This window comes from Suncus etruscus, chromosome 3 (assembly GCF_024139225.1).
Source record: "Suncus etruscus isolate mSunEtr1 chromosome 3, mSunEtr1.pri.cur, whole genome shotgun sequence".
In the NCBI taxonomy this organism is placed as follows: Eukaryota; Metazoa; Chordata; class Mammalia; order Eulipotyphla; family Soricidae; genus Suncus; species Suncus etruscus.
Window position 1 is genome coordinate 5217641 of NC_064850.1, and position 13104 is coordinate 5230744.

General features: G+C 50.7%; 1 protein-coding gene across 1 annotated transcript; it reads right to left on the bottom strand.

Annotated features, from left to right (window-relative positions):
- Nucleotides 1-1832: 1832 nt before the first annotated feature.
- Nucleotides 1833-12374, bottom strand: LOC126003934 (homeobox protein SIX4-like). Its single transcript, XM_049770264.1, has 3 exons — nt 11560-12374; nt 7767-8452; nt 1833-2652 (listed from the first exon to the last, which is right to left on the bottom strand). The coding sequence occupies exons 1-3, from the start codon at nt 12372-12374 to the stop codon at nt 1856-1858; spliced, it is 2298 nt and encodes a 765-aa protein (XP_049626221.1). The 3' UTR covers nt 1833-1855.
- Between the last annotated feature and the right edge of the window lie 730 nt (nt 12375-13104).

Below are 13104 nucleotides of genomic sequence, written 5' to 3' on the forward strand. Positions count from 1 at the left end.
GACCATATGGGACGCCGGGATTCGAACCGATGACCTCCTGCATGAAAGGCAAACGCCTTACCTCCATGCTATCTCTCCGGCCCCGGGACCTAAGATCTTTATTAAAATGATGGGAAAGGAATCCTTAATAGTCTCATCTATGCCTGCAAGTTCCATCTGTGATAACAAAAGTTAAATCCTCTATGGCTCTTATTTCACAAGAGTGCGTAGGTATCTACAACACTCTGTTACGATCCCCAAGAAAACAAAACTGAACAACTTTTATGTCCAACTTAAAAAGCTCTGAAGACAACGATCATTGTCCTATTTCTTGCTTTCCAGAGACCCGAGACCTGAACTCACGACACAAATCTATCTGAATGATTGTACCTTGTGCTCAGAATCCTAATAAAAACTATAACCACAGCTCACAACATTATAAAAAAAAAAACAAACAAGCTTCTCAGAGAAACCCTCAAGATTTACTTTTAAAGACATGATAATATAGTGCAAACAACAGTCATGTCATAATGCAACAACTACTGTAAAACATTCAGAACGAGGCTGATGAACAGGATGGGCTTTTGCACAACAGAATGCACATCTTCTTCCTTTACTTTAACATAGGTGTTTTCGTAGCCTACAGGACTGATTTTACATGGTTGTCTAAAACGGTTACTTTCACTCTCAATGAAAAGCATCAGTAATCCTTATTCATCCATCTGCATTATGAACATCACCTATAAATGAAAACTCGAGTTCAGATTTAAAGCGATTTCGTGGTGAAGTTGAACCCTGTTAGATAGTAGGAAAGAGCCACCAGTGCTTCTGCGGATACTTCAGTACCTTAAGAATAAAAAGGCCACCAGGTCAAAAGGCACGGAGAAGTCTATAGAAAACAGTTTCAAATGAATCCGAGTTGCTAAAGAAAGAATACGACGCGAAGGAAAGTACCAAAATCCCAATATCAGAAGTCAGAGTTCCTATTTCAGTGTGAATATTGACAATAAACTCCTGATAAAAAAAATCATTACTTTTAAAATCCTACAAAAACTGAAACTTCGTCAAGAACTGAAAACTTCTGTTGGAAAACTTCCTGTTCAAACAATAAAAATAAATTAAACAGTAAGAAAACAGTTTTTTTTTTATAGTTCATAGTATCCGAAGTCTGAGAAACATACAGCATAAATAAAATCCACTGTAATTGCTGAAATCCTTGCTCATCAGTCTAACTTATTATTTACAACCACATTGAAGACTTTCAGAGTTTTTAGTGGAGTTGCAAACTTTCTCAGCCACAATGAGTTGTTTATTAGCAGTCACATCTGGAAATGCATAATACAGACAAACCAAGACTTTCACAAAAATGCGGAAAAACAAAAAAAAAGTATATACTCAAAAAATAGATATATATAAACTTAAAATAGTGTAAAGTACCTTTATATTTCTTAACCTTGTCAATGCCCATGGAGTAAAAAGTAAACAAAAAACTATTGTTTCTAGAGCTCTGTCATGTCATGTAGAGTCTGCTACATTAGGGATAGCTACTTTTGAAGAAATCACTTCTGTTCCATTTGATCTCAGAATCCTATGCTCAAGTTGGATTATACACGGAGTTAATATTTCATCTCCATCACTGCTTCCATCTAGTTCAGAGAGAACAAATGGTGAATAAAAGGCTGCAGTAAGGCAGCCCTATTCCTGCATATTTAACCATGATCTTCATTGCTGACCAATCCCTCCCCCCAAAAAATCACTTGAATGCATCTACTTGCAAAACTATTGGTTCTCCCGAAGTGGGAAACGGCTTTATGTCCTCTGAGCTTGGTGAAAAGATTTTCTCCCCTGAATGCAGAAAGAAAAAAGGCAAGGCAGTTCATAAGTCTTGCATATCCTCGTCCAACTGGACAGTCTGGAGCTTAGCGAGTTCTTTTTTGTCTGTTTCCAGGTCTTCACAGACCGCCTCCACCATGCCGTCCAGGACATATTTGGATTTAGAGTCTAGCATCATTAAGCTGTTTGTCGCTTTGCTTTCAGAATTTGTCAAGAAATTATCTTTTAAGTTAGCGACCGACTGCAGGACCAAACGATGATCCCGCACAAAATCCTGGTGCACGGCAGGGGCAGGGTGACTCACCTGGTCTTCGGCCGCTGCCACCATGTCCCCCAGGGCAGCCTGAGTCATGGGGACTGACAACAGATCTTGGCCAGTAATCAGCGAGCAGTTCTGAAGGGTGACGTAGTTAGTGCTGCTGACCGAGGTCACAGTAGTTTTGCTGGCGACAGAGGTGGACAGGGGCTGGCTCTCTGCGATGGCAGGGGTGAGCTCAGCGGGATTGAGCAGGGTCGGGGGAGTCAGGGGGAAAGAGTGAGTGGGGGACACGTTGACCAAAGAGGAGGCCAGTGGGTGAAGGCTACTTGCTGAGATATTCTCCGAGGACAGGTTGGCGTTTCCTTGTGCGTTTTGATTAACGGGCATCAACTGGGAAAAGATGAGGCTCCTTTCCAAGCCTTCCTGCTTCACAGATCCGAGGTGTTGGCCTGAGTTGGGGACGGTGTAGACCACCGCGCTGGGGGCCAGGGAGCTCAAGAAAACCTTGCCTTGCTGGACTGGGGTGGGCTCGCTTGTGAATGTGCTGCAGTCAGAAGTGCTTGAATTGACTGAAATATTACCTGAGAAGGAAAAAGCACAGTGTCATTGATGGAAGGGAGAAGGGAAAAGTAACATTTCTACAGTTCAATGGAATTGCTTGGAGCACTTCAAACTGAAATGTCAGGGGCTGGAGTGGTGGCACTAGTGGTAAGGTCCTTGCCTTGCTGGCGCTAGCCTAGGATGGACCGGTCCCCAAGTCAGGAGTGATTTCTGAGCGCATAGCCGGGAGTAACCCCTAAATCACCGGGTGTGGCCCAAAAACCAAATTGGGGGGCTGGAAGGATAGCCCAGTGGTAGGACATTTTGCCTTACACAAGGCGAGCTGGGATGGGCCCAGGCATCCTTTACAGTCCTGAGCCTGCCAGGAGCAATTTCTGAGTACAAAGCTGGGAGTAACCTGAGTGCTGCCGGGTGTGCCCCCCCCCCAAAAAAAAAAAACCAAAAAATATTGTTGATTTTTAGGCCACACTTACTCAGGAATTACTTCTGGCTGTGCGCAGGGTACCATATGGGAACCTGGGTCAAGTGCTTGCAAGGCAAACGCCCCCCTGGCTGCATTATCACTCAGGCCCCAGGGCTGTTATCTCTTACTTAATTGATAATTGCTGCTAACTCTGATAAACTGATCCAAGGCATAAATGCCAAACAAAACAACTTTATTTGGTTTGTCTTCATGGGCCACACCCAGGCACTGGGAGGTTCTTCCTGGCTCTGCGGTCAGAAATCGTTCCTGGCAGGATAAGGAGACCATATGGGATGTCTGGAATCGAACCCAGGTCCTTCCTGGGTCAGCTGCGTGCAAGGCAAATGCCCTACTGCTGTGCTACCAGTCCAGCCCCAAAGCAACTTTTGGTTTCTCTTACTTCACCTTGGCAGACCATATGCAGTAAAGTAACAGGGATCAAAGCCAGGTCAGCATCATGGAAGGCAAAGGACTAACCTGTATGTCTTTCATTTTGGACACAAATGATTTTGTAACAGTTTTTTTTTTTTTTTTTGGTTTTTCGGCCACACCTGGCGGTGCTCAGGGGTTACTCCTGGCTGTCTGCTCAGAAATAGTTCCTGGCAGGCACGGGGGACCATATGGGACACCGGGATTCAAACCAACCACCTTTGGTGCTGGATCGGCTGCTTGCAAGGCAAACACCGCTGTGCTATCTCTCCAGGCCCTGTTTGTAACAGATTTAAAACATAGACAATGTAGGGGCCGGTGAGGTGGGCTAGAGGTAAGGTCTCTGCCTCGCAAGTGCTAGCCAAGGTAGGACTGCAATTCGATCCCCCGGTGTCCCATATGGTCCCGCCAAACCAGGGGCAATTTCTGAGCACTTAGCCAGGAGTAAACCCTGAGCATCAAACGGGTGTGGCCCAAAACAAACAAACAAACAAAATATAGACAATATAGAAATGTAGACAACACAAGTTGTATACCCTGGAGCTTCAAGTTAATCATATGATCTTGTAAGGGCAAGTTGCAAACTTTCACCAAACTAAACTTAGAGTAATGTCAACTCAACAAAAACAAAATTTAAAAAATTTTGTTTTTTCTGGCCACACCCAGTGATGCTTTGGGCTTACTCCTGACTGCACTCAGGGATTCCTACGGGTAGGCTCATGCAACCCTATGGGATACTGGGGATAGATCCTAGTTAGGAAGCATGCAAGGCAAAAGGCCTACCCATCCTTTCTCTTGCCCCCCAAAATTTGAATTTTTATTTTTCCTTATGCTGTGCCAGTTCTCAGTATTCAATGTTGTGAAAGAAATGATAATGAAATGTACTTTATAAAAATATTGATTGGGGTCAGATATAAAGCTAGATTTAGTCAGAAAGTAAGTTGGTAAAGTCCAGTCTACTTCAACCTTTGACGCCCTAATTCCCCACCCAACTCAGGACTCAGAGTGGCCTTTGAGCATCTCCGGGTGAGGTCCAATAATGGCCCCCAAACACCATCCCAATGCCAGAGCCGGTGCTTCTCTAAAGGTGCCAATCTTTTGAGACTCTCAATGTAAGGATCTTCAGAGGCCAGAAGTTGAGGAAAGCTGAGTAAAATGGTCAAATTGGGTAACTCAGACAATATAGATGGGTCAGAATCTCAAATATCATCTAAGCCTTTACACAGAAATAAAATGATTGATAACAATTGCAATGCTACTGAAGAAAAATGAGATTTAGGGGAGAATTTTTAGATATGCTAATTCAGATATGCTATTTATTTGGTTATGGTTTTTTTGTTATGAATATTTAACAAATGATACTATCTGTTAAACTTCAGCCACAAAGGTAATTCATCCGAAAGTTTCCTTTTAATTATAGTTGTGATTAGATAGATATATGCTATATAGATAAATCAAGGTAAAAGGTTGCTATGTCTCTCAAATTTTCAGCAAGGCAGTATGTTTAAATGAAAACCATGTGGGCATGTAACTAAATGGGAGATTTGTATTAAGTCCTTTTGATTCCTAGCACCAAGAAAACAAAGACAAAAATAAAAATAAAAAACGAAAGTGCTATATTTGAACTTTAGCGAGAGTTATAAATTTAGGTGGCACTTTCCCCTAGCTGTTAAGGAATATAAGCAACCACTTCTGAATGTGTAGAAACAACATCCATTGATGAGGGGAAAACCACAAAATGTGATCTAAGATTTTACTTTGAAGTATAATGTAGGGCCAGGAAGATGCTATAGGGGCTTGTTAAAGGGCTTCCTCACAAATAGACAACCCCAGTTTGATGGCCAGTACCCCATATGGTCCTCTGAGTATGACCAGGAGTGAGCTCTGAGCAAAGAGTGATGTTTAGTCCCTGAGCATTGCTAGGGATAGTCCCCAAACCCAAAGAAAAAGCATAAAGCATAAACGCAATTGACTTTTTTTTTTTTTTTTTTGGTTTTTGGGTCTCACCCGGCAGTGCTCAGGGGTTACTCCTGGCTCCACGCTCAGAAGTCGGCTCCTGGCAAGCACGGGGACCATATGGGACGCCGGGATTCGAACCGATGCCCTTCTGCATGAGAGGCAAACGCCTTACCTCCATGCTATCTCTCCGGCCCGCAATTGACTTCTAATAAAACAATTCTGAATCAGTAGAATGATTTCCAATGAAACATTTTTAGGTTCAAAGCATAACTTAGTGATGATAAGAGAAATCCTACTTTTTACAGTCATAAAGTGAGCCAAGGATGTAAATACTCTGCTGTTTCATATAAAATCCTAACTAAAAATGGTAATCTCTCTTGCATCAATATTTTAAGGCTCAGTGTCTGTTTTTATGAAGGGCTGAATAGCTGAACATAGTAAAGAGGAATGAAATGCACAATTACTATCAAGGCACATTGTTTCTTAAACCCAAGTGATTAAAACTTAAAGCTTCAAATCACCCAGTTAAGGCTTGTTAACCTTGTCATTTGCTCTTAGCATTTTAATGGAAAAATGCTAATCTTAGTATTCCTATTAAATATCCCACTAAAATTTTTAGTGATGAGTTTGTAGTAATGTTTTTCTAAATGACAATAATTTCTGCTCTTCTTTTCTACCCTGAAGAATTACTTTTGCTTGTATTTGTCTTTAGAAAAACATCATCTACTGCTTGGAAATTCTGACAAGAGGAAAGGAGTTAAACGACTATAAAACGAATAAGCACTTTGGCTTTCCCTGCAGTTTGAACTTCTTTTGTGTGTCCTATGCTGGAGAGTGGCTTGGCTAAATTCTTTCTGTCACCTGGAGCAATGAAGACATTAATAGTATATTAATTATCTTACCTAAAGAAAAAGAATTACACTCCATAACAATTTTTCTCTGAATGCTTCACATCAGTGGAAACAGAAGAATTTAAAAGTTGTTCATATACACACATACTTTTAAAAAAATATAAAATTGTTTTTTACAGAATATCAGTCTTTAGGGCAAGCAATTACTAATCTGGACTTGGGGGCTGGCGAGGTGGTGCTAGAGGTAAGGTGTTTGCCTTGCGAGCACTAGCCAAGGAAGGGCCAGGGGCAATTTCTGAGCGCTTAGCCAGGAGTAACCCCTGAGCATCAAACGGGTGTGGCCTGAAAAAAACAAAAAACAAAAATACAAAAAAAAAAAAAATCTGGACTTGAAGATTTATTTACAGGCGGGCTAAACAAGCCTGCACAAGATTTCCCACTCCTGAATTCGAGGGGCTTTGCAACCTTGACTGCTAAATTCTACCCATTCCTGTTTCTATGTAGAGAAAATGACAGCACAATTCAGACCTGTTTAAAGTAATGAGGAACTGGCATATCGGTTTCAGGTTTCCTGAATTTCAGACCAGTTCTTAAATCTACTAGATTGTCTTTAATGAAGACATGAACATGCACTAGCAGGGGTCCTCTAACTTTTTAAACAGGGGGCCAGTTCACTGTCCCTCAGACCATTGGAGGGTCTGACTCTAGTAAAAACAAAACTTAGGAACGAATCCTTATGCACACCGCATAGATCTTATTTTGCAGTGAAGAAACAAAACAGATGCAGATACAATCTGTGGCCCGCGGGCCATAGTTTGAGGACCACTGCAAGGCTTAGAGCTGGCTGCCTTTACATACACGAGAGCAAGTCTACATGCAGAACAAAAGAAACCCAATCACCTGGTTCTCCTTTTAGACCTTTTAAATAATACAATGCAATATAAGGGACCTCGTCTTTTTAGCTTTATCCTCTAAAATCCTTATTTTTGTCAAATAAATAATGCTTAGGCAAAGTGCACACACTCTTACCAACTGCTGGGCTAATTTTGTGTTCGTAGCCATATTATTAATTTTTAATCTTAAAATGTCAAGCAATGGGGTTATTTTATAAGCATCAATTGACTTCTCATATTTCTAAAATCGTAGAACTGGCAAGACTTGCTAAGAACTGTATTTTTCCATTGGGCTGGTAGGAAAATAAAATAAAAGCTCATCCCCACGCTGCAAAGAAATCAAGCAGACTGGATAATTAGAGAGTGGGGGCTGTAGAGAACCAACAATTGATGGCGATTCTGCATTTGTTGGGAGTGAGAAAGGTACCAAGACCAAGGACATCAACCTCTGGCCCTGATCAAGAGGGTCATCTGTAGCAGCTGACTAACAACATAACCGGTTACTGGTGCATTGTGGTTATAACAAGTGAGACTTTTACCTTGTGAGGCTGACACTGAGACAGGAGGCAGCTGCAATGGAGAAAATCCAATATTCCCATTAAGGAACTGGCCGTTGGCCCCGGAATTGGGGATCTGGACGATGCCATACTGGTTGATTTGCACGGGCGTCGTAAAAGTCACCACAGAGCCCCCCTCCTGGGAAGCCACTGTCTGGATGCTTTCCCTCTTCACTTCTGTGCTGGGGATCAGCCCTGGGAATGAGGCAGGGGCACTGGGGGTGTAGGAGGTGATGGCGGAGTTAGCTGCAGAACTCTGGAGGACTTTGAATTCCTTCACATCCTGGGAGGCGGACCCCAGAATGTCAGTCATGGACAGCCCATTGCTCACGACGTTGGAAGCCATCTTTGGTGGGTTCAGTGACACGGTCTGTGTGTTCCCCACGTTTAATCCATTAAGGATGACTCCGGTGGGTCCCTGAATGAAAGAGTTTCCGTTAAGGAAGACAGGCGAAGTACTTGCGGGCACCAAGCTTCCGTTTAACAAGACTCCGGAAGAGCTTAGGGAGATCTTGGCGTTTCCGATTTGTTGCATATATACCGGCTCCATGGGGCTGGAAAGGCTGAGGTTGGTGACACCCTCGGATGGACTGGAGAGAGAATGCGGAGACAAATCCTCGTGTCCCTTGCTGGACTCATCTTCAGTGCTAGGATTGCCATCGGACTCGCTGGAGAGAGTGGGGGAAGCAAGAGAGTGGAAGGTCAGGGGATGACATTCGACACAGGGCCATTTGTTTGGAGAACCCATGAAAGGCACTTTTGAAAGAAAACACAGCAGGGAACCTTGCAGTCCTGTTGAAACAGGAGGTGCTGCAGCAGATTCTAAACAAGACTGAGAATCTGGGAAGATGCACTTTCAGATCACAATTATTTTTTTGCTAATGCTTTCAGATCAAGCCCATAGATCTGGGAGATGGAATGAAGCGATGGGGAGAACTGTATAATTAGAAATCGAACTTCTTACTGTCAAAGAGGCTTTTACCTTTACTACAAGAAAAAAACTCATGAAACACGGTTTTTCCTGTTTAGGAAGAGTCTATTCTTCCCCTAAAAGCAATCCAGATCAGTGTAATTTTTGGAAGGAGATGAAATTGCCAACAAAGCAAGAGATGGGATGCTGCCAGATTGTCAGCAAGGGACTCACTTTTCTCACTTCCTCCCGAACTTCTCCTCCACTAGACTATGACAACTTTCTCAACCAAGTGGCTGTCCTGGTTGTAGGAAAGGCGCTTTTCCACCCTAAGGATGGTGACCTACAGTCGCCTTTCAATGCAAAGGAAGCCACAAAGGGCCTGTTTAACACCATCCAGAACCCTGGTGAGGTGGGAGGGAAAGGCTGTGGGGGTCATTCTGGGTTCCTGGAAACATAACACTGCCAGTCTCCAGTCCTTTGTTTCTCCTGGGGCTGGAGGTTCCTATTTGTACTGGGCCCCGGGTGGCACGCATGGTTAGCAGCTTGGTGGATGCATGGCAGGACCTGGTATCCCTGCATGCCAGGCGGCCAGTCTGCTTTGCTTTCAAGCCGCAGGCTGGCGAGGGAATTATTCGGGGGGGGGGGTGCTTGGGGCTGCTGCGGGGCCAGGAGCGCAAAAATGCGCTTTGATTTACGAGCTGAGGTTGAGCTGCCACCGCCTTCTGCGAGGGTGACTCACCAGGGCTGCGTGGAGGAGGCAGATCCGGAGGGGCTTAAACCACAGCTGGGCCGGGGTAGGGGTGAGGGGTGTGGAGTTAATGGCAGGCAGGGAAGGGGGGGAGGAGAGGCAAAACCGGCCTAGGGAGACCCAGGGGACGGGAGTGGGCCTGGGAGCCGGCCTGAGCAGCGAAGGCCCCTCTCCCTCCAATGTCCCGGCCCCCAAGATTCCGTTGGCTGGTTGGGGAGCCTGACACCGGATCCCCGGTCTGTCGTAGGGACTCGGGCAGCTCGTGTAACCCAAGCCCCCTCCCGGGTGGGTCCTCCAGCCAGCAAGTCTCTTTGGGCAAGGGCTACTAGCAAGGTGCGTTTTGTTTTGGTTACCGCAGGCTGCGCGCCAGGGCGCAGGGGCAGGGGCGCAGGGTACGGGCGACAGGGGCGGGCCCTGGAGTGCTTGGAGATCACCTTCACCGGACTGGGGGGGGGGGTAAATCTCGGGGGTCAGGGGGTCCCCTCGGCTCCGAGAGGCTTTGGGTATCTTTCTTCCCAGTCCTCGCGGGCCTGCGGCCACTTGGCCACTTTTCTTTGGGCGACCTTCACCTTTCCTTTAACTCTGGCCCTCAACACACAAGCCAGGTGCGCCCCAAAGATGGAAAACCGGCATTTTCCACCGGCTGGGGGTGGAGTGGGTGGGGCAGAAGGGGGACCAGCCAGCCACACAAGTTCCACTGCGTAATGGCGAGTGAGTGCGTGCCCCGCGGATCTCGGCCTCCAGCCAGGTCACCTTCTACCCGCGACCTCCTTCCCTGGTGGGCCCCAAGCGACAGGACGACCGACGGACGGACAGACAGGCAGGCAGGGGCCCGAGGCATCCCAGCAGCATCCTACAAGCCCCACTCCCCGGGCCGGCCGGCGCTGAAACCCGATCTGAAAGGGCCCAGAATCAGGTTTCAAAACACAAGAGTCGCCGAGCGTCCCCTACACCCCACGTTGTCTTTGCCGCGGCCGCGAAGGGGAACGCGCGGGGTTTATGATTAACTCTGTCATGGAAAAAAAAAAAAAAAGCACCCCATACCAAAAACCCTCGAAGTCCCCAAAAGCACATTTCTTTTGGATCCCTCCCAAGAGTCACCCACTGCCCCCAACTCTTCCAAGGAAAGCTCCCAGACAACCAGAAGCGAGGAGCGTAGAACCCGGGGGCGTCCGGCAAGGCGGGGGAGCTCGCGCCTTCGCCCCGGGAAAGTTGCAGAACCCGGGGGGCCTCAGGGGGACCCAGAGGGGCCGAGGAAGCCCCCCAGTTTGCTCAGGGGTGAGCTCCTCCACCCTATCCATCCGTTTTCCCCCAGCAGCCGGAGGAAAAAAGTGGCCACTTCCAAGCAGGAGGGATCGAATGAGATGGCACCAGGGTGGGACCCGGGACCAGGCGAGGCAGAGGGGAGGACGGAGCCCCAGGCGCGCGGCTGGAAACTTCTGGGGGGGAGCAGGGGGAGCAGGAGGAGGAGGAGGAGTAGAAATAGGAGGAGGAGGAGGCGCTCCCGCCCCTCTCCCTACGCCCCTCTCCCCTCTCCCCTGGCCCGGGGCGCGCGGGGCGCAGCCAGCCAGCCAGCGGGCGGGGGGCGGGGAGAGGTGGGCAGCCGGGCCGGACCCGGTGGGGAAGGAAGGAAGGTAGGTAAGCGCCATGTTTTCCGAGCCCCAGGAGGGAAAGGCAAAAAAGAAAAAAAGAAAAGAAAAAAAAAGAATGAAAGAAAAAGGGGCAGTTGGGCAGAGGCTGAGGCAGGGCCAGGGTTGGGAGGGGTGCCGGGGGTCCCCAGTGGGGTCCTCCCACTGCCCCCCCCCCGGTGCCTGGCCTCAGGAGGGGGAGAAGGCCAAATAGAAAAAGAGAAGAAAGGCAAGCTGGGCAGGGGCAGAGGCTGGAAGAGATCCAGGGGTAGGAGCCGGGCCAGGGTTGGGGCGGTTGTCTTAGGGGGTCCCTCCAGTCCTTTCCGCCCCCGTGAGCCCAGGAGGGGAAGAAGGCAAAAGAGCAGGAGGAGGAAAGGCGGTTGGGCAGAGGCCGGGAGCAGGAGCCGGGCCGGGGTCGGGGAGAGCGCGCGCCCGGGGCCCCCCGTCCTCCCCGCGCCCCGCTCCTCCTCTCCGCCTCGCACGCACCTCTTGGACTGCGCCTCGGCCGGGTTGCGGTCGCGCTGGCGGCGGTTCTTGAACCAGTTGCTGACCTGCGTGAGCGACAGCCCGGTGATCTTGGCCAGGTGGCGCTTGTCTGCGGGCGACGGGTAGCGGTTGTGGCGGTAGAGCTCCTTGAGCGCGTTGCGCGAGCGCTCCTTGAAGCAGTACACCGTCTCCTCGCCGTCCCAGATGGTGCGCGGCAGCGGGAACTTGCGGCGCAGCCGGTACTTGTCCACGGCGCCCAGCGGCCGGCCGCGCGCGCGCTCGGCCTCCTGGTAGCGCGCCTGGTACCACAGGCGCTGCAGCAGCGGGTGGTGCGCCGCGTCGAAGCTGTGGCCCTCCAGGATGCGGTAGAGCTCGGGGAACACGCCCTGGTGGAAGGCCACGAGCGCGCGCGCCCGCAGCAGGCTCTGGTCGCCGCGCAGCAGGTCCCCGCGCGGCAGCGACCACAGGAAGCGCGCCAGCCGGTCCAGGTGGCCGCCCTGCTGCAGCGCCTCGCACACGCACGCGACGTGCTCGGGGGACAGCGACAGCGCCGGCGACAGCGCCGGGGGCCCCGGGGACGCGGGCTCCGCGCGCGCCTGCATCTGGAGAGCCTCGGCGCACAGCTGGAGGGGCTCCGCGCCGGGCTCCAGGGCGAAGGGCGCCGCGATCGGGCGCGAGAGCGGGCTCGGGGGGCTCCGCCGCGCCCCCTCCGGAGGGGCCCCCTCCGGGGCGCCCTCCAGCCCATTCTCGCGCTTGATGTCCGCCGCGCCCGCCGCCTGCTGCGGCCGCTGCCCGCTGGGGGAGGAAGAGGACATGTTGGCCGCCCGCTTATTGGCCTCCCGAGCTCTCGGCCCTCTTTCTCCGGGCTCCGCCGGCGCCTCCTCCTCCTCCTCCGGAAAGCCCCCTCCCCCAGCTCCCCCGGCTCCCCCCTGCGCCCCCGGCCTCGGCTCGGCCGATCAGGTTTCCCCCCTCCCCGGCCACGCAGTCACCACGCGCGCGGACCGCCGAGCCCGGACGCGACGCGCGCTCCCCGCCGCCGCCGGTCCCCCCCAGCGGGACTCCTCCGAGGCTCGCCGCATACTAGAAGGCACTGGCGGCCCAGCAGGGCCCCGGCCGGCCGGGCCGAGCCGAGCCGAGCGGCCTCATTGGCTGCCCGTGCGCACCGGGGGGAGGAGGAGGCGCCGCCGAGGCTCGGGCTGGCCGGAGCCTCCCCCCGCCACCCGCCCCGGCCCCAGGCGCCTCCCTCCCGCGCCTCCTCCGCCTCCTCCGCCTCTCCGCCTCTCCGCCTCTCCACCTCTCCACCCCGCCGCCCGGATCCGAGCCGACCCGACCCGATCCCCCCCCGGGCACCTCTCTCCCTCTCTCTCTCCTTCTCGGTACCTGCAGGGAAACGCCACCCGCCCGCCCGCCCGCCGACATTCTTTGCAGGCTCGCGAGGAGGGCCCCTGGGCGGGAAAGCGGCTCCCAAGTGGACAACAGACTTGGGCGAAGCAGGAGAGAAAGAGGGAGAGAAAGAGGGCGAGCTCCGGCAGCTCCTGCGCCGCT